At 40.8% G+C, this 22495-nt stretch overlaps 1 protein-coding gene across 1 annotated transcript in view; it reads right to left on the bottom strand.

Moving 5' to 3' along the window:
- Positions 1 to 22495, bottom strand: part of ITPK1 (inositol-tetrakisphosphate 1-kinase) — a 142229-nt gene that overhangs the window by 41010 nt on the left and 78724 nt on the right. Inside the window, exon 4 of the mRNA XM_033063888.2 lies at positions 21621 to 21738. Coding sequence (XP_032919779.1) covers positions 21621 to 21738 — 118 coding nt within the window. The remainder of the gene's footprint in view (positions 1 to 21620; positions 21739 to 22495) is intronic.

Genomic DNA, 22495 nt, shown 5'->3' with positions numbered 1-22495 from the left:
CCCAGTTATTAAGAACTAGAAACTGCTCTAAAAAGAATTTGAAATAATTTAAAAATAGCTCTTAATTTAGATTGTCTTAGATCAGAAGAGACTGTATTTCAGCAGTTATAATGAAGCTAGTAAGATGCACTTATGCAGTTACAGAACATTAAAAATATACCACATTCCTTTTGTGTGACTTAGAAAACTAATCAGAGGCTATCATCAAAGAGATATTATGTAATATCTATGCAGTTAAGTAAGGTTTTCATTCCTCCCACCCTTGCATTCAGAAGGAGGGCAAAGAGCCTTGCTCCAAGAAACCACTGCAGGCCTACTCAGAATTTGGTAGTGCTGGTCAGACTCTGACTTTCATCCACAATTGCATCCAGATGCGAATTTGCAAAGGCAAGCTTACATGTAGGTAGGGTACAATAGTCCAGTGAGATCCCTGCAGACAATCAGCTTGCTTAAGACCACTGCCACCCAAATACACCACATATATCCTTGCCCCACCAAAAACCACCTAATTAAAAATTTAAAATACCATATTATACATGTTCTGGTCATTCTCAGATCAAGAATATAGACAATAACATATAACTGGAAACAAGCTTTAACTTTAGTTTAACTTTAAATCAAGAATCAGATTTTGTAGCTGTATTAGGTTGGGGTTTTTTAATCTGCTTTGTAGCAGTAGATGTGTCTGGTGTGGGGCTCAGCTCAAAGGGACAAGATGCTCAGATGCTGGTTTTGAATCCAGAAAACTCCGTACAATATTTACTCTCCCCCCCTCCCAGAAGAGACGTGTTCAGCTGATTACTTAGGCATCCCTAGTCCCCTGCAGCATGAAAGGAATCAGATCTAGCACCCTTCCATAGCCCATCTTCTTCCTTTTACCCTGAAAAGGAGCTGCAAATTTAGAGGCTGCTCCAATTCGGAACTAGCACATCCTTGGCAATGAGGACTACTCCATTAATGGGAAAAGGTACAGTCTGGAAGAAAAGTACATTTCTCCTGCAGAATGCAATGCCTGTGGCTAGATCCAAGTGTGACACAGAAATAACCTGTTCCCTGCACAGCAGCACACAGCACAGGGAGCAGAGGCAACTGCTGCTGCTTCAGGCTCTGCCGGCTCCAGCCCAGCACGGTACTTCAGGGCACTGTGAGATTGAACATCAAAGCAAACAGATGTCTCTAATCTTGGAAATTGCACTTGGACTAGTAATTACATCAGAGTTTCTCAGGAGAGTCGTTCACAGGATGATGGTGAGAATTTGGTTGATGGGCATTTTCCCATTCAGAAAAATCCTTCAGTGAGGACATCATCATTATGTACCATAAAGGTCAGTACTGGCAAAAGACACTTCAGGAAGCCCTGTGACAAAGAGCAGACTTGTCCCAATATTATTCTTATGTAACCATCAGCTAGGGATATCTCAAATGGCAAATGTAATAGAAAAAATAACAAATAAACCCTATTTTAGGAACAGCAGTTCTCTGGTCAACTCAGTCTACCAAAGTTTAGGTGCAGCCTTTCACAGACACATCTATTAAGTTAATTAAAACACAAATATACAGTCTGGTTTATTTGAGCTGCATTTGTTGTCATACTGCCAGCCCATGGACTTTTACTCCCCTGCATCAAACTCTGACTTTAGCATATGCAATATTTCATTTTGAGCAAACAAGCCTTCCTACAGGATAAGGATCACTACATTAAATTATCATTATTTTAATTACCATGATATCTCAACTCTGGATATGCTGCCCAGCCCCAAAGACATGTTTTGTTTCAAACTACAAAGCAGTGTCACTCTTCTGGACTGTGTTTAAAAGCCATGACATTTATTTAACCCTTATAACAATCAGGATAAAGCAGAAAGTAAATCACACCACTGAAAGGGTAAACACCAAGCTCCCAGCAGTGTCAATCTTCCTCTGATCCCTTCTTCCAAGAGGCTGCTTCTTGCAATCTGATCAAACTTAAAAGCCCACAACTACTTTTGGAGATTAGTGAACAGAGTAGGGTGAGATAGGGTTGACAGCAAGCGTAAGAAAAGCGCTTCATTGTACAAATTTCTTCACACTCAATCCCTGTGGCTCTTCTTAAACGTGTTTTATATTACTTGAATGACTGCCTATACTGAATTTCCATAACCTCTCTTCAGTCATCAAAAGCCCAGCACTGACACCAGCCTTAATTTAAGACTAAGAAAACAGAAGATGGAGGAAAATATGTAGCCAGGGGTCCCACCAGATCTCTTTAGCCATTTATGTCCTGTAAAACACTTGAGATTTTCACTTCACTTGAGGCAAATTAAATAGTGAAGGGCTCTAGAGAGAAAAGAATAGGATACTCTAATTCTTGAGATGTTGACAGACGAGGAGAGGGAAAAAACCTACTGCTTTAGGTTCTGCCTGCTTTTGGAGACATTGGGAGCTGAAGCCTAAATATTACCTCTTTTCATTGTTCTTGCTTGTCAAAGTATTCTGCAATGGTGAGAAAAACATCCTTGTCTGAATTACCAAAAATCAAAAGCCTGGGCGTTAGACCAGACATAATACAGTGCTACAGAGTAAGTGCAGATCTACTGCTGGTATGGAAGGACACATGCATGGTGTGTATTTACTTGATAACAGTCTTACCCAGATGACCTGAACACAAAAATCTGTGGTTAGGTTGGGAGGTACTTCAACTCAGGTACACTCCAGCTACTTCCTGTTAAAACAGATTAAAACTAATCCCAAAATTTTATTAAACATTATCAGCCTTGTGCTGATAAGGCTTGTGCTACAATGTTCACAAGGCTTTTAAACTGGCAAATAGCGAGCAGGTCAGAAATCCTTCCACGAGGGAGCCCTAGAACCACTAAGAGTTAATAAAATGGGAAGGCAAAAATGAGCACACATTTCCAGATGTTTGGAAGACAAACAGTACCTGTCAAGCTCCACACCCAGATTTAGCATGTGGATAAGGCAACTGCATTCACATACTGGAACATTTTGTTAGGTGTTTTTCCTAAGAATAAGAACTCTCCAGTGGAATTCTTGTTCTAGACTTGTACATATGTAAAACCTAGAATTAAGTAGCCTTAGGTTCTCTTGCAAATAACCTCGTTTGATGCTTGCACCCACTGAACTGGAGCAGATGCTCTCTAATCATGTTTTTCTTCTCACTAGGTGAGAAGAGAGCTGCAGTACTGAGAAGAGCTGCTTCCAGCACTGATGTCACCTGGAACTGAAGATAAACAATCACAAACTGCTTCATCTGTTCTTGGTATCCTCTTTCAGCATGTTATTTGATATGGATAGAGAAAGCAGATTTTTTAAAAAAAATCTTTTTCCGTATTTGTTCTCCTAGAAGTCTAACTGGTTCCTGTCATGCTCTGGCAGGAAAATCCACCTGTTTCAATATTTGTTCTCTCTATACTTTGTATTAACTTGCATTAAGTTATAGCTAATACTTGTAGAGTAAGTTTTAATTAGCCCCCCCACCCCCCCAAAAAATCCAAACTCCCTAAATACTAGTACTGACTTCTTTTGCAATATCCTTTTCAAAAACAGTATGAGTACTTTATTCTCATGGTTATTAATGCAACCCCACTACACTGTTTCAATTTCCTTTTCTTCTCCATCTATCTTCTCTCACTCATGTTCCCTGTCTGCTTCTTAAGGGAAGCAGATGAGTATCCTCCTGGAAAAGATCCCTGCTCAATCTTACATTCATAGATCATGCAGCCAGAATGAAAAAAGGGAGGCAGAGAAATGAGAGAACAACAAAAGGTCAGAAAACTTTCAGGAATTCTTTAGCAACATCATTCTACGTCAAAAGGCGGCAAACTCACAGATCTGACCCACAAATGTTAGTTAGAATCAAAGCAGCTGGATGAGAACTGCTGGAGGTAACCCAGAATGACCTGGGTAATTCCATTCATCTTCCACTTGCAAAACAACAGATTACCCTTACTGCATCCAGAACAGGGGTAACTCAAAGCAGAGCTAACAGCTCTCACTTCATGTAGAGAAATGAGATCTGGGACCTACAAAAAAAATGACATATTTTTAAAGTGAACACTTTAAAACACAGTCCATCTGCTGCTTAAAATCTCTCCATGTTCCTTCCCACTCCAGGGCTCTAGTATAACAAAGGGTCTGCAGGGATCCTGGGGAGCATGGAAGCTGGACAGAAGGAGCTGAGCATCAAAAACCATCCTCTCTTCACGGGAGACAGGTCTGTCTCCCCCAGAGCTGTCTGAACATTCTGCCCTGTTATTCTGTGCACTGTAATATTCTTCACTCTCAAAGTTTATTTTGAGGTCTGAATTGGGTTCTATAGAGTTCATAATAGGTCTAACAAACTTTGCAGAAACAAATTTCACTGCAGTTCCTGGTACAGTGATTTTACAATCTTATTTTTCAACTTGAAGCAGGATGTGCAGGAATAAACTAGAAGGCATGAAAGCTCTATTGGGCTGAGGGACTGGTAGGCTGGGCACCAATGACATCCATCACTTGACAGAAGAACCTAAGGCAAAACTGGAATTCATGTGAGTAGGGATTGCTCATTTCAGAGAATTAAGTCAAAACATTTTCTTCCTAATTATGTAAATCAATCCTGAGATTCCAGTAAGAATTTCTGACATATGCTTGCTACTTAACACTCTTTCAGAGCTCAACTGCACCATCGCTCCCATCTCAGATTTCACTTTGGTTTGCTTAGCACAAGCTTGCCCCTTCACTAATGTTTTGATCTCTGCTTTGCTATGCTAATACCTGCAAATTATATGTGATATCCTAGGAGCTGCTTTTTGTAACTGCCACCTGTCCAAATAACCCCCCTACAGCACCAATCTTTTTTCATGGAATCACAGAATCGTTTAGGCTGGAGGGGACCATAAAGATTATCTAGTTCCAATGCCCTTGTCGTGGGCAGGGATGTCTTCCACTACACCAGATTACTCAGAGCCCCATCCAAACCAGACTTGAACATTTCCAAGGGCAGGGAGTCCAGAACCTCTCTGGACAGCCTGTTCCAGTGCCTCACCACTGTCACAATAAGAAGTTTCTTCCTATTATCTAACCTATACCTGCCCTCCCATAGCTTAAGGACATTCTCTTTTATCCTATCACCATATGCCCTTGTGAAAAGTCCATCTCTAGCCTTTTTGGAAGGCTCCTTTACATACTGAAAGGCTCCTATAAGTTCTTTCCTTTTTTTTAAAGCTCAAATCCACTTGGACTTTTCTTGCCAGTCTGAAGAATGCTGCCTTGTATACCATCAGTTCATCTATGCTTTTTCCCCTCCTATTTATAAAATACACTTTCTTCCAATAACTACCAACAACTAGGACTTTCATACCACTCAGTGCTTTAGTTTTATAGTCTGAAGCATTTCTGCAAAATGGCTGTGAAATCCAGCATTCCACTCTATGCTTCTATTCATATAACAACGTTAAGTCAAATATGATAAAATAATATTTAACTTATACCTTTTCGGGATATGCAACTGTAAAGGTGCAGTACCAGCTCTTCACATTTCACAGCTGACTGAAGAATTAAATAGGATTCTTGTTAGCCTTCTTTAGCTTTGTCTAGATATTGGAAAAATGACAAACTGGGCTATGAAATGATTGAAATGATGCTATAAAAGCAGGATGTAAATAGGTCTAGGAACTCTCATTCTAATCCATGTTTTTCTACTCAATTTTGGTTTGCTCTGAGCAAATCCCTTATGAACTGCATGTTGAGACATTTCTATAATGATTGAGTGAACAAGTATTATTTATGGCAAGATTTATATAACCACCTACATGTGGGAAGCTCCATACAGCGTATTTTTAGCATCAGACACTGAAGGTTTCAAAATAATGACAAAACCTGAATGTTTAAAGAAACCAGGTCATAGCTCAGAATTTATCTTCTACTAAATGTAGTTTCAAAGGGTTTCCTCTGTATATGGTACAATTAAAACCAATGTGGACACCATGGAAGCCTTCCCATCTTCCCTAACACTGCAGGATCATTTGTATCACAGCGGCATTGCAAGGCCTGTATTTTGAGCCCTGTGCAAAACACACAATCATAGGTGGTGTCCCCCTCAGAGAAGTTTCAAACCAAATAGGGCTGATGAAGGACAAGGGTGTGAACTGAAGAAACAAGGAGGTGGAGAGATTAATAATACCTACTCAGGCACCATCACTAAGTCTTGAAACAGGATCAAGACTTCCCAGACCTAGCACAATGCAGATCTTCAACAAGATTTAACAACTTCAATGTCTCTCTGTACTCTCTGGCTGACACAATACCCTTGCTTAATGAAGATAATGTCAGTGCTGTTCCTGGATTAATACAATGTGCCCTATAGCCACTAAAACCACACATCAATACTTTAGTCTTTAGAAGTTGCAGTACATGGTATGTATAGCAAACAGAAAAAAAAAAAAAAAAAAAAAAAAAGACACAACCAGAGCACAAAACAGAAAATATTTTGAAAAAATAAGTTGTTTTTCTGAAGTCAAAAAAGAAGAGGAAGCCTCTTTACACTTAGGCTTCAAAGAAAAAATCTTCTCTGTAAGCTTGAACAAACATTCACATAGGTCTACCTTTACAAAAGGAAAAATTAATTTTCCTATAAACGCTAACCAAGTATAGAAAGTTATTAAAATAAATTCTTTTGGACAAAGTAATATAAAAAACAAAGACTGAATGAGAGCACAAAAGGGAAATGGATCAAAACCATCTGCCTGTCATGATAAACATCACATTGAATTTGAAATGCATTTGTTTTACTCTTCAGTTTCAGGCAGGCTTTACTTTCATTGCAACTGAACAAACATTAATGAAACAACCCAATTCACTAAATTAAAAAGGTTAATAATGCACCTCAAATTTGGTATATTTTTATTTAGGAGATAGATTTTGTTTAAGGATTCATTTCTACTCCTAAATCAGAAGGGGAAAAAACCCTATCCTGATGGTAGATTAGATAGAGAAGTATGACATTTTTGTTCCCTTATGATAAAATTCTTGTGGTAAATCTGATATATATGTAGGGAAGATAAGACAAGCATTGCCAGCTTCACAGAAGTTCATGCACATCTAGATGAGATTCTCATACAGTAAATGTCTATTATACTTTGAACCCAGCTCTGCCTCAATATGAGCTGGTTTTCTTTGTGCACATGTTCAGGCTGCAACAAACTGTTAAACAGCCAACACAGACAGAAATTTGTGTTCTTACAAGATGTTACTTCTCTTTGTTGGTAAACCTGGACTTGAAATTAGAAGGGATTCTCAGCTGTTTAAGCATCCAGGCTCTTGAGCCACCTGCCAGCTGAAGGGCTGGCAAGAGGCAAGAGGCAAAACATGGCATGATCTTGGACAGGTGTGCACTTGCAAAGAGCTGCATCCATGAAGCAGTCACTGCCAAAGTACAATTACCATCTGGAATGGTAACCCTGCCCCAACACCTGCATGGATGTAGTTATACAGACTATAAAGCTGCTTTCTTCTGGTTCTGTTCATCCCTCCTCCCACGCAGGAAGTTGAGTAAGAGCATCCACATCAGAACTGTCATTCACTGGAAGGAATGAAAAGCAACACACCTAACGAAGACAAACCCACAGAATCTCCTAGATGGGACTCTTCTGTAAATCTAGACCCTCACTGGTGTGAGCAGCTTGTGTTTCACTTTTATATTCAACTAGTTTACAGCTATACTAGTCCTTAATGTTAAGTTCAAAACAATTTGATGGGCCAAACTGCCTGCAAGTGGTTGCACTTTTACCAAGGTATCCAGTAAAATGCTTTTTAGTGAAACATAAAGCAAAGCTTGTTTACTTTCACTTAAATAAAGTGTCCAAAAGAATAAGTCACCTTTCTTCCTGGGACTTTTGGGCCAGTGAGCTGTAGAGTAAGAGTGGGAGAGAGGAAGGGGAGGAAAAGAGCTATTTTCTTTTCTTCTTTTCCAAATTCTGAAATATGCTAACTCCACTACCCCTTTTAGACTCATTATAAATGACAATTTCTTCAGTGAAAACTGAAGAATTTCTTCAGTAAAAAATTTATATTTTCAGATCTCTTCTAACATTATTTTCTTTCAAAATACTGAAAACCAAAACAATTACAATCAGCTCTAGTGTCTAGAGCATTCACGTCCCGTGGCGCAGGACCCTGAGAGGAAGCAATACATACAGAGAACTGTCTGCATTTTGTTAGCAGAAGGCATACAAACATTGTGGGGCAGTGTTGGAAGACACAACACTCAGAGTGACTACAAAACCTGGCAAATGTAGATCTCTACATTCCCCATAGCACTTCTGTTATCTAGGTGAACACATTTTCAGATTTTGAAGTCTAACTGGCAGCCTAACAGCTGATTAGAAATTAATGCTAACCACAATAAAATGCCTGCATAAATTTTACCCCCAGAAACCATACCAAACTCTGGGTTGCTAACGCAGCAAAAATCAACCAAAACTCCCCAGTCTGCAATCTGGTGCACCTGCATGGTAACCTAGAATAGAACTATGAAATGCCAAAGAATTTATGGTAGAATTCATTTTTCTGCAGCAAAACAGGGGTGTGCAATTGAACTTTCTCGGTGGGAATACCCATCCCAAACTGCACGTGCCTCTTTGTCAAAAATAGCAAGTTTTTAAAAATATTGTCCTAAAAAGGAGCTAAAAAACTGTCCCCCAAAGCAACAATGAAATCAGAAAGTTAAACAGTACAAGAAATCAGTTGGTGTGATCCACTTCTCTACTTTTAGAAACCAACACTAATTGCCCAATGCTGAGGTAACTGCAGTTTATCTCCTAGCAAATGCTTGCGAGGCTTCCCAAATCAGCAATTAGTGTCTGTCCCATTGTGCTTCTCTGTCTAATATCTTATGCAAATTATACAATTTATAGCTTTAGATTTAATGTGTGGTTGCTGAAGAATGCCCGAGGCAAGAGGAGCCTGCTGATTCAGGAATGCATCGCTCAACTGCCTCACCCTTGTGAAGCAAGTGGCAAACTCATTCCACAGATTTCTCCACTGAGGAGGAAATATTTGCTCTTGCTGCACCACATCCACATGAACAGGTGCAGCCAGCCCACTGCTCCACTCTTGGCATCCCTAAAAAGCAGAATGAAGCCAACTTCAGCTCAGAAGACAGTCAGAGTAACAGGACTATGTACAGGTGAAACATGCTGTTTTTCTATAGGAGCACAGCCTATCATATCCAGGTCTGGCTGCACTGACCCGTTAAAACTTTGCCTCAATGGAAGCCCAAGACTTCTGAGACTGCTTAACTCTTATGCCAGCACAGGTAAACATTTGTGCTATGGGTCTTCCTCTGTCCTGGCCCTGCACAGGACAGATGTCTATTAACATTCAGTATGACCACATTAAGATCCCTGACCCAAACTGCCAGTAATTGATGTTTTTCATTCTGAAGGACAACCAACATCAGGAACTCTGGTCTGGGAAGGCTACTGGGTTACCTACCCCAGTCCCATTGCATTCTGAGAAGATTAAATGCACCTAACACCAACACTGGCACATGTTCATCTATCCATCTGTTTCCAAAGCCTCTAGTACAGGAGATTCATTACTCGTTAGTTTGCTCCAGCACTACAACAGCCTTGATAGCAAAAGTCTTATCAATACTTACCCCTTCTCCAGTGTTTAAACAGCTTCTTAAACAGTTTAAACATTCACAGACTTCCCAAGTACTGACTAATCCTCAAAAGGTTCCTCTGAGGGAGGAGGGAGGTTTGTCTGGCATTTTAGAGATCAAGAGAATAAGCAGGGCTGTTGTCAAAGCCCTGAATCTCAACAATTAATAAGATATTAGAGTACTAGGAAGAAATTTTTCACTGTGAGGGTGATGAGGCACTGGAACAGGTTGCACAGAGAAGTGGTGGATTTCCTTGGAAATATTCAGGGTCAGGTTGGCCAGGGCCTTTAGTAACCTCATCTAGTGCAAGGTGGCCCTGCAGGCACCCCATGTTCTTGCCCGGGCCATGGCAGAGGGCTCGGAACTAGATGATCTTTAAGGTCCATTCCAACCCAAACCATTCTATGATTCTATGATTACGGATCCTTTAAATCTCAGAGACTATGCCTTGCCCACAATGCTGCATGCAGATTAACTGCATTGCATGCAAACCAGAATTTAGCACAGGATGGGGCTCATAGTGTTCCTGCTACTTACCTGCATGATGTCTTGTCAACACACCAATGCCTAAGTGAGGTGATGTGACAGAATAAACTCTCAGTGTTAAGTGAACAAATTGCTTCAGTGAAGCTCAACTGTCCCACACAACCAAGGTCTCAGCGGACCCTCGAACATTAAAAAAATGCAGATCAGAAAAGACAGAGTTCCTCCTGAACATTAACACCTTCCGTTGCCTTCATAGTATGTTTAGCGTCACTTGCCAAAAAAAGGACCTCATTCAGAATATTCATTTGTCAGCAGATGGGTGGTGGGTACATGTCTGCAAGACTGACACTTTGCATCTCTGCAGGAAAGATTTCACTGCTGGCTGCTTGCTGGCACTCAATCAGAGACAGAGCAAACACCCACATGGCATCCTCAAGCTGATTAAGAAGGACCTGAGATATGAACACTCCCTCGTGTAGGAAACCTAATGCCACATCTAAAGTTAACACTCTCAGTAACAGCTGAGTGCTCCCTTCTCTCCTTGCCCCAGCAGACACCACAGAAGCTGGCAGCTGCACTGCAAAGAGTAAAAAGCTGCAGCTATTCTGATCATGGAGTAGGCTTGTTAGGGTGGGCAGGTGGGTGAGACTGTGAAACATTATCTGTTCAATCATTTCCATAATTACATAGGAGATAAATTTTGCAACTGGTTCAGTCTTCCTCATGATTTCACCAGGGAGCAAGAAAGGAAATGAAACAAAATGTTTTAAAAATTGAAAAGTCCCAGTGTGTTATGTAACACCCTGTCCCAGACAATGCACCAGAGTGATCTGGAGGGTAACCTCCTTGACCCTGTAGTAGAATATAACCTGATAGAAAAAGTTCTTCAAGAGTGTTCAGTACCGTTCCCTCCCTGTCATGTATTACAAGGGCCTGTGCCACAATGCCTCAGTTCTGTCCTCTCATGAACAGCCTCCTTTGTCTCGCTCTATAGGGTCTTAATACAGTAGAAGAAAAAGCTATCAAAGAAAAAAGTCATAATCACATCATCCAGCCATATTTCTGAAAGAATAATAGTTTTAACACATCTAGTTCTATCTGAGTTTCCATTTAATGTGCTGAGTGCTCATAATGATTTATATTAAATACCAAGACTTCATTCCCAAGACAGTGAAAGCACTAAAGCATCACTCCTTCCATGAGTTTAAAAGTTATGGAGTAGAGAAAGTGCTTTAAATCCTCACTGCACTTTCAGGCATTCTTGCTTCCCTGGAGATGAGAAATGAACACTGGAATTTCAAACCAAATGAGAACACAATTAAGCTGACTCTGTGTCATCTCCACCTTTTCAATTTTGCAGTGGGTTTCAAATCAAAGAAAAGAGAGTATATATTGTCCCCCAACATATCCCAGCTTATGGAGTTCACAGCTCATGGAGTTTCTTTTTAACAACCACCATTCAGTACTATATACCATCAACCACAATAGTTTGTAAAGCTCTCAAACCTCGCTGTGAATGTGCCCTATCTCTTTCAGTCCAGCTATGATCTTAGTTGATATTTTATGGCAACCGCCCAGCTATTCAATGGAACTTTAACTCTGACATGGTAGAAAAAAGGGGAACATTTCTCCATTTATTCTTGTTTTGTTTGCTCAGGTTTTGTTCCACCTTTGCTAGCCTGAGACTGATTTTACTCTTCACTTGGCTGTCTCTCGGCATTGACCATGTCCCTTTTTTCAAGGATTCCTTTCACTTCTAATGCATATTTTTAAATTCAGGAAAGCAGAACTGAAAACAGTCTTTGGGAAAAAGAAAGTTCTTTATTTACACAACTGTATGTTCAGTGTCTTCAATGCTATTTTTGGCCACCATCATCTTTTGTTTGATTCTGTTGGCAGGCAGTCTTTTGACTACTGAGGCTGAGGGGGCAGAAATTTCCAGTGAGCTACACAGTGCGACACCGAGGTCTGTCCTGAGCAGTGAGTCAATGCGAAGTTAAACAATGCTTGTTATTTTTTTATAGGCCCAAGAGACGGCTATAAAGTGGCTCTATCATTATGCTGACTCTTCACTGTCTTTTGGTAAATCTGTCTGATATTGCTGTCTTCCTTTGTCTGGAAAAAAATAAACAGTGTGAACTTATCTAAAAAACTTGGTATCCTGTGTTCATCTACCTTTTCCAGCATTAATAACAAAAGTCCTGAAATACCACTAGTATGGGATGCTTGATTTGCCACATTGAAATGAGTTTATTTATCTTCTCCATGCCTTTGGTCTCTGTCAAGCACTTTCTGATGCTTCAGTTTACTTAAGATCTGCCCTCTCAGGAGTTACTTTTTTTTTTTAAGTGATTTCAATATGCTGACTTGTGTTCTGCTACCCAATTTCTTGCTGACAGTTTCCAAGAACTCTAATCGGCCAGAAAGGCCTGGAGGCAACTAGAACAACATGGACAATGCTATTTGAGGGGTACACAATTCCTATTATTCAGACTATCAGTTAGCTTGACCTCAGTACTCAGTAAGGTTATGGAACAGTTTATACTCAGTATTCATCATGCAGCACTTACAGGATGGCCAGAGTATCAGACCCAGGCAGCAGGGGTTTAGGAGGGGTAGGTCATGTTTGACCAACCTGATCTCCTTTTATGACCAGGTGACCTTCCTGGTGCCTTCCTGGTGAATGCAGGGAAGGCTGTGGATGTTGTGTACCTGGATTTCAGCAAGGCCTTTGACACTGTCTCCCACAGCAAACTCCTGGAAAAGCTGGAGCCCATGGCTTGGACAGGAACACTCAGTGCTGGGTTAAGAACTGGTTGGATGGCTGGACCCAGAGAACAGTGCTGCATCCAGCTCAGGATCAGTCACTAGTGATGTCCCTCAGGGATCTGTGCTGGGGCCAGTCTTGTTCTATATTTTTATTGATGACATGGATGAGGGTGTTGAGTTTTTCACTAGTAAATTTGCAGATGACACTAAGCTGGGAGCATGTGTCTATCTATGTTTGGGAAGGTAGGAGGGCTCTGCAGGGAGACCTGGAATGGTCGGATGGATGGGCAGAGTCCAGTGGGATGAGGTTTAGTAAGTCCAAGTGTCGAGTCCTGCACTTTGGCCACAATAACCCCCTGCAGTGTTAGAGGTTGGGGACAGACTGGCTGGAGAGTGCCCAGGCAGAAAGGGACCTGGGGGTGCTGGTCAACAGCAGGATGGACATGAGCCAGCAGTGTGCCCTGGTGGCCAAGAAGGCCAATGGCCCCTGGCCTGTGTCAGGAACAGTGTGTCCAGCAGGAGCAGGGAGGTCATTCTCCCCTCTGCTCAGCACTGGTAAGTGCTGTGTCCAGTTCTGGCCCCTCAGTTCAGGGAGGACGTGGAGACGCTTGAGTGTGTCCAGAGGAGGCAACGAGGCTGGGGAGGGGCTGGGAACACAAACCCTGTGAGGAACGGCTGACGGAGCTGGGGTTGTTCAGCCTGGAAAAAAGGAGACTCAGGGGTGACCTTATCACTCTCTACAACTCCCTGAAATGTGTTTGTAGTCAGGTGGGGGTTGGTCTCTTTCTCTAGGCAGCAACCGACAGAACAATAGGACACAATCTCAAACTGTGCCAAGTGAAATTTAGGTTGGATATTAGGAAAAAGTTTTTTATGGAAAGAGTGACAAAGTACTGGAATGGTCTGCCCGGGGAGGTGGTGGAGTCACCATCCCTGGATGTGTTTAAAAAAAGATTGCCATGGTTTAGAGGTGTTAGGGCATGGGTTGGACCTGATGATCTTGAAAGTCTCTCCCAACCTAGGGATTCTGTGTGACTCTATGATTTTAACCCAATTTAACAAGCAGTGGTTCAATCTCAGTGTACAGAACTAAACAGATTGTATATTTTATATTTCCCTACAAATGGAAGGAGTTCTGAAATATGCTCCATGTACACCTTGCCCACCAACAGGATATGAAAGGATGCAACACATGGCTGCGACAGTGCCACTTTTTCTTCTCAGCACAGCATATTTTGTTTTCATGGAGCAAAGCTGTCTCCTGCTGAAACAGTTTTGTTTCCTTTACACAAATGCAGTGACCTGAACCACAATTACTGACACTCCAGAGGTGCCAAGTGTCTCCATACAGCTCTATCAGCCCATTAATGCATTGGGATCTCTATTTCCACCCCATATGCATCATTTATGCATCAGAAAAGCAAAACATCAGCACTTCCCAAGCACTGTAGAAAGGGTGTCCCAAACACAGAGAAAAGAAAGATGTTAGTGGTGTAGTGTATCAAATGACAATGACAAGTAAACAACCTTGTGCAGAAAGACTATCAAGCAACTGACCATAGAAGTTTAGTTCCACTCAGTCATAAACTATTCAAGAAATTAATATCAAGTCCCTCTTATCAACCCTTACACTTTCAGCCCCATCCACTCTAATTTCTGAAAGCCATTTGGAAAATTCATGAGACAGACCAGATTACTGACGTCAAGAACATAAATGCACTCAAGCTTTCATGATTTTCTTTACTGATACACTCAGCAGGAACAGCTGCACAAAGCCAGCAGATAAGTGAAATGGGACCCAACAGTGATTTTAGACAGGATGTTAGTGGCCTTCGTGGTAAAGGAAAGCATCCTCCCAGGCACTGTTACCATTAGCTGATTCCATGCAACCCTGATTAAGCCTTAAGGTCCTGCTGGACTCTGCATGAGGAGAAATTAGAATCTAACCAGGCTCACCACATGTTGGCTAGATACTTACCTGAGAAAATGTAAGGGATGTTCCTTTTCTTGTCCACACCAGAACAAACTGCTTCACCAAAGTGACATAAACACATTACACCTCAGCCAAACTCTGGGTTCCAACTCAGATGAAAGGTACTATTTTTCAAGACTTACTTCTTGACCTTTGATATTGTGACAATGTAAGCAGAAACATTGTGAAAAGCCACTTACTGCAAAAAGTATTCCCAGTTAATTTTTACGTTGATACTTTGAGCAATTTATATTTCAATGCTCCTTCACTACCTTTCCTAGCACCCAGATACTTGGGAAATATGGATGTCAGCCAAGAAAATTTCTGCTCAAGAGGATCAGAATAACTTGAAACACAACCATGCTGGAATTTAAAACATCTAGTTTATTCAGTGAAGATTTCATCATGACAAGAAGAATCATTGCTCTATCTTCCTAATTCTAGGGAGACAAGTATCCTCAAGAATTAATCCATGTTCTATTCATAAAATCCAAACTGGAGATCTCTTAGGAATGCCCTATGACCATGGAGTGCAGTCATGGCTTATATCTTTACCCCATAAAACGCAGATTCAGTTGATCTTCAGATTCACTCAAGCCCCTAACATAAAATTCATAGCAGCTCTCATTTAAGTAGATATAAACCTTCCTACTTTTTCAGCTTTATCAAGTAGAAAAATGCTTTGAAATCATGCATGTAGATATAAAACAAAAATTTCCAACACTGGTATGTAATAAATGGATACAAGGTCCAGACTTGTTTCTTTTCAGATTCAGATAAGCAAAAGAGAGTGAAAGTGGGGTGCAGATTCCTCATATCTGGTCAAAAAAGCACATGAGAGTTAAAGAGTGCACCCAAAAATAACATCTGAACTTTACAGGCAGGCTTATTTTGAAAGCTCAGTGGCCATTAAGACTACTAGGATCCAAGATGAAGATTGATTGTTGGTTCAAGGAGTTCTGACTGGCACGCTGTGAGACAAAACAATAAAAATGTTTTCTGTATTATTCTCTGGGCCTTGTGCCTGTTGGCTTGCAGAGTCATTTGAACAGCCCCAAGCTGATGGATCTCAGGAGGCCAGTGGCAGCAGGCTGGCTGACTGCCACTCCTGGCTGGGAGAACGGCAACTGTGCCCATCATACCCACAGATACCCCCAGCTCCCTTCCTACCTACGCTGGGACAGAGATCACAGCTTAAGGGGGAGAGAGGAGAGGCAGGAAGGGAATAGAGAACCTGTTCATATTTTCTGATAATGAAATGGCAAACTTTCAGCAGTTTTACCTTGGAAAATCTTTTGTAAATGCTTTAATAAGAGCAAGACATGGTACAATACAGAAGATTCCAGGTTCCTTTTGGGGTTTCCCACTTTTATTTCCTGCCATCTCTCTCAGGACAGGATTAGTCCTTTGGAAGCAGCTTCTAGTTTAAATTTCAAAGCCAGGGCTTGTTATCATAACACCAACATGCTAATGTGTCTTTGTTATCCTTCTCCTAGATGAATGAATGAGCTTTTATGACAAAGATGTCAGGTGGTACCTTCCTGGGGCAAATGTCCCGTTGTGCTTCCAGTTTCACAGAGCAGGACTGAGACCTACCAAGTGCTGGCAGCTGGGTATAGAGGACTGCCAGGTGCAACACTGCTGAGCTGAGGTACTCTGAACAAACTGCTTACTGTCACAGAGAATATCAATTCCACTCCAACTCTTTCCTTCCACACAGGTGTACTAGTTTTCAGACTGAAATTAAAATCCAGTGAGTGAACACACACCACACATTTTGAGTGAATTATTAAGACATCTGTCTGCATGTGTTCTTGGTGGAAAGGGAGCATACAATCAACAAGGGAGGCTTCTGCACCCAAAAACTGGCATGGTTATTTAGAGTAGCTGACGTCAGCCCTTTAACTAAAGATACTTTACTGATTTGTTCCTACATGAAGAAGTGAGCACCAGGTGGATGATTAAGAGGCTTTAAAGTGAAAAGAAAAATCTGGATTCAATTTAATAGGAGCTTCAAATAAAAATAAGAGGCGTCTGAAGTTGACAGACACCTGTGTGACTATTCTTTTCTCCCCTCTGACCAAAACAGCTCTGAAAAGTAGGCCACAGAGAAAAGAGGCTACAGTTTCAAAAGGTGAAGGCCTAAAGCTATGTATATACAGCTATTTTAATGCACTTTTAACTGGGTGCCCTGATTTTGAGGAGTTCTAAGTATGCACTGCTCCAACAATGTACACGCTCCACAATGTCCAAAAACCCACCCCGACTGTGTGCTTTAGTGCTGAACTGTAGATGCAGTTTTCTACTCAACAACTGGTCCAACACTTTCTGTTAGAAGAACACCTACACAGCTTGCTTGGCACAGAAACTTGCTGTATCAGAGCATGTGTTTGTGTATCTGGAGAAGAGTTCCTGCTCAAAACAATGTGGCATCTTGATAGGCAGATGAGTGTCAGGAGAAGAAAGAGATGCACAGGGGTATGTCCAAAATCACACAGCAAGGCAGAACCAGCACCAAGCAGAAAACCCCAAGCCCCAAATCAAATGCCTTTCATCATACTGAGCTTGCCTCCTAGTAACAAAAGATACATGCAGCTGTGAGAGGAGTATTTCTAAGAGAGACAGAATCTGATAAAAAGAAATCCAGGGAATAGAGAAGGATGCTGTGATCTGTTCTGTAATATCCCCCAAAATAAGAAAGGAGCACATACAGCAGCAACTGCATCTCATATAATAGTAAACAATCAAACATAAATGATTTTGATTACATGCCAGGATTAAAACATGAAAGCTTAAGGGGTGTATATTGTTTAGAGTGTCCTGAGGAAATAGCTCCCATACTTCAAAGACAGCTGCTAGGAAGAGAGGAATTAAGGAGTTGCAGCTCAGCTCATGCAGGAGTTCTCTTTTCTCTGTAGAAATTTCAGATTTGGAGCTAAATTTAAGAACAATAAAATTTTATAACAATGGAAGAAAGAGTCAGGAGCAAGTGGTTAAAGAAATTAACTTCAGGGTCTGCAAGTTCAAACGTTATCAGAGAAACCAGTCAGTCACTTGAGACAAAAGAGGAAGCTAAGCAGCAGATGGAAACACTAACTAGATAGCACACTGAGTGAGCAGCATGTTTACTTTTTGGATTATTACTTGCAAGATACATAGGGAATTTCAAAAGCTTTTGATTTTTAAACAAAAAATGTAATATGACAAGCTTAGTTAGTGCCCAGTCACAGTGATCATCCATTACCAACTTAAGCATAATTTTAAGTGTGAGATTATGAATTTCAAACCTGAAGGACCATAACTTTTCAATACAGCATCAGAAAATTTAGTTCTTTTCATTAGGTTAAAGGTTTAAAAAGGCTGGCACAGTTGCAACTACATAATACCCTGTTAAAAATGAAATTTTTATTAAATAAGGCTCCTAATCTTTCACCAAACATCACCAAAACTGATCAAGAGCACTTTTTATATAAGAAGTAATTCTTCAGAGAAAAGTAAACAAAGCAATACAATTGCTGAGAGAACAACTGTGACACCAAAAAAATCTATTCACTGATTTGTTTCAACATAGACCTGCCAGCTATATAGGACACTAGGTGGGAATGCAACCCTTATTTTTTTCAAATCTTTTAAAAAAAAGATTCAGAAGTACAGGTGGCAGAATAACTAGCTCTCTTAGAGTTTGCACTCAAAATGACAGAGACCAGGAAAAAGAGGAAGCCACAGCTCCATCCAGACTATTGATTCCAATATAGAATCCATTAAAATCAGTATTAATTTTTTTTCCCAGAAGAGAGTCCTACTTCCTTCCAAGGGAGATATCACTGTCTATACTGAACAAAGGAACAATCCCTGCAAGTCACCTCAGCACTGACAGTAGCATGCTAGCCCACAAGTTCAAGGTGAACCCTGGAGCAGATTGCTCAGAGAGGTTATGCAGTCTCCATCTGTGGAGAAACACAAAAACCCAGCTGGACATGGACCTGAGGAACCTGCTTTAGAGATTCTGCTTTGAGCAGGGAGTTGCACTGTATATTCTCAACAGGCCCTTTCCAACTTCAGTGACTGGGCAGGTCTGTGAACCTTCTATTTCCACAAGGACAGAATGGTTGCGTGTCAGACTAGGGCACGGAAAGCCTGGATCAACCCCATGCTTTCCTTCAGGCTACTGGTACAACTCTGGCTGTCCTCCACCTCAGTTTCTTTAGTGGCCACTGGTAGCAGAGACAAGGAGTGTCTCGGCCACAAGTGTCTCAGTAAGCCATCCTCAGGAAGTGAGATCAAAGTACTTATCACTCAGACACTTGACTCCATAAACAGCAAGACACGGGACTTTCAGAAAGCCTAACAATGTCCATGGGCCGTGTCTAGACATTTCAAATAGGGATTCCCTTTTTCAGGAAGCATGGAGAATTCTGTCAAAAGGACAGTGACTTGGACATCTGAAAAATAATTAGAGTTAAAATCAAACTGTTTATAGACCATGACCTATACTGCTGCAGAACGCAGTCACCTCAGCAAAGAGTGTGGTCACCCTCTCTTTAACCTACCTGGTGCAAATCTTCAGTTACACAGTTGTTGTAAGGTCTACAAGGTTAAAATAAAGTGTAAACTGAGGATTATAAACAAAGATTATACTTCATTTATAGTTACTTTAAAACATAATTTAAATAGAGGCAATAATCACTGAAATACAAAACTGATCTGTAAATAAAAACTGAATTTTCTTTTGAAGGACTTTGAATAGCAGAAGGCTTCTCCTTACATATAAACTCAACTCTCCTGAGTTTACAACACTCCTTTGGAAGAGACAATCTCTTTCACTGAACTTAACCCATCACATTAATTTTGTAGCATGTGATAAAAAGGGTTCTCTAGTTACAGGTAGAGACTAGGATATTATTTTCTTAGCAGTTTCTTCCATAATGAAATTCCAGAACAATAAAGATGCGGTTCCTAAGAGTTCATGCTATTCACAGATGTATTACTTCTTGTTTGGGTTTTCTAAGTGCTTATGGCCTTGGGATATGAGATGGTAGCTGCAATAGAGAAAACATAACTTAGCAAGTGAAAACAAGGAAAGAGAGAAAAACCCACAGCACTGTCTAGAGTGGTGTAACTTATCTCTTACTGCAGACCATCATGTGCAGGAATACAGAGGTTGATCTACTTAGGCCAGAGCAAAAAGTTAGACAATTATTCATCTCTCCTGAGATTTCCCCTGCTAAATACAGAGTTGCTTCAAGGTCTTGGTCATGATATTTCTAATTATGAGACAGAAATAAGATAAGACTGGGGAGGAAAGTGCTGGGGGGAGGGAGACAGGACCAGGGGAAATACAGTCACCAAACAATAGCTAACGCCATTCCTTACTTCATTCCTCAACTTTATTAACAGTTTCTTTTTAAATTGTCAGTTTTACCTGATTACAAATTTCCTTTTTCTTTCTCTTCCTTAAGCGTTAATTTCTTTTTCTCCTCAGTTTGACCAAAGGAGGTTGAAATATGCAGAAGACAAACTACTCACAAAAACTGGATGCTCTCCCAAACATATTGTTCTTATAGGGATAACAATAGTACTGATAGCAATTTAAGAAAAAAAAAGAACAAAACCAAACTCTACTGAATATCTCTGCTTTTAGAACAAAATCCCAACCACTCCCTCGGAGCACAGGTTTCCCTCAGCACCTTTCTCCCACTCACAAACAGCAATAGCCACTCCAGAACAAAATCCTTCTAAACTAATTGAGGATTTTCTTCCTAAGAGATTCCAAAAGACAAGATGGAGTGCTGTGATTTATAAGTCTTATTTCTACGTAAGGACGGTGCCAGTGGGGCCAGACAGGTTACATGCAAATAATATGTCCATAAATTCACTATACAAATTGTTGAGCTTCTTACCTGCCCATCAAGACAATCTCAACACTAACACAAACTCAACAGTACTTCCAGTAACATCCCATTAGAACATAGTTCATACACACAATTTCCCTCCATTACACACATCTAACATATGAAACAGTTACTTCAAAGCTATTCTAGGTTTAAATTCAAAAGCCAATAAATGTTTCAAGAATGTGATAGCAGCAGAAGTAGAAAGACTAACTTAACCCAACAGTTGCAGTGGTTAAATGACAAGGCAGTAGAATCATTCAGGTTGAAAAGGCATGACTCCCAAAATGGAATACAGCACAAATTATACCAGTTAAGGACAATGGTTTATGTCAGGTAACAAGCCAGCACCAGACGTGCATTTAAGTTCCTCCTAGCAATTAGCCTGTGCAATAGGTTTCCAGTATTTCTCAAAGACCTTAGCTCTATTTACACTTGAATTTCTTTTGGTCATTCCAAAAAACAATTTTTCTTCTTCTGCCTCAACTTCAGGCCTCAGGATTCTTACTACAAGCTGCTGACTTTGCACAGTCATTTCAATTTACCAGCACACAACAGGACAATGTTTTCCAGAAGTCTTCTGAGAGTGCTCACTGTGGTAAATGTGCTCCCCATTAAATCCACATCATATTTTTAATCAGATACAAACCTCCTTTGTGTATATGGAAAAAGAAGAGCACAGGATTCCAGAGGGCAATCCTGTGACACAGGAATGCTTCAGTGTTTGTGCTCCCATGGAGAGACAATGCAAGGGGCCCAAAACCACTACTTCAAACTTCACATCCAGCCTCCAGAAGGAAGCTGCTTTCCTCTCTAGTCACAATAAAACCTCCAGGGAATGCAGATATTGGCCTACCTTGCATGTATGCCTCTATTTGCCGAATTAGCTCATAAGACTTGGATCGATCCAGAAGTGTACGAATAGCTGGGAGAGGGTCTAGGATAATGGTTTCTGGATGAGCATCAATGTACTCCTGCAAAACAATATATAGAAAAAAATGGCATTAGATTGGTTGAAGAGTATAGAAAAACAACGAGAAGATAAAATAATGGGGAAGAGAATATATAATGTTAAAAGGACCAGATTCTCTCCAGTGGAGCCAAATGGACTTTGGCAATGCAGAAAGTCCCCAGACAGTCAAAACACTGACATTTGAAACAAACAGAAACATGACAGCTAACTGGTTTAGATGGCAAATCCCTCCTGTAGACTCTATCAGTAGCAAAACCTGTGCTGCAACCATATTAGCTCATAAGAGAGCCAGTGGCCAAGTGCCATAGTAAGAACAGCGAGCAGGACAGAGAAAAGCCATTAGGAGAAGAAAGATGGCACACAGCTATCTTGGGGTCATCCTTGTGTTCAATTACTGCATGTGAACATCACAACCATCTGAACTAGGCTCAGAAACACATCTGCGTTCTTTTATGCTGTTTTTATTGCTGTCTTCTAGCTGGGTTGAAGACAGTGTTAAAGGGCTGAACGATAAGGGCTGAAATTTTTTTTGGCAGAGCTGAAGAGATTGCTGCTTCACTGTGCCTTCATTGCCTGCTACTTCTCTATGTTCATACTCTCCTTTTTTGACTACAAGAACAAAGTAAAGTTAATGACCTCATGGATCTTCATCTTGGGAACTCAATTCCCCATTCACTGAGGTCATGACTGCACTACTGCATCTTGGCCAGGAACACAGACACAGCTGCCAGGTATCGGCCTTGCAAACCCAACAAAAC

This window comes from Catharus ustulatus, chromosome 6 (genome assembly GCF_009819885.2).
Source record: "Catharus ustulatus isolate bCatUst1 chromosome 6, bCatUst1.pri.v2, whole genome shotgun sequence".
In the NCBI taxonomy this organism is placed as follows: Eukaryota; Metazoa; Chordata; class Aves; order Passeriformes; family Turdidae; genus Catharus; species Catharus ustulatus.
This window is presented reverse-complemented; position numbering and strand designations above follow the sequence as displayed.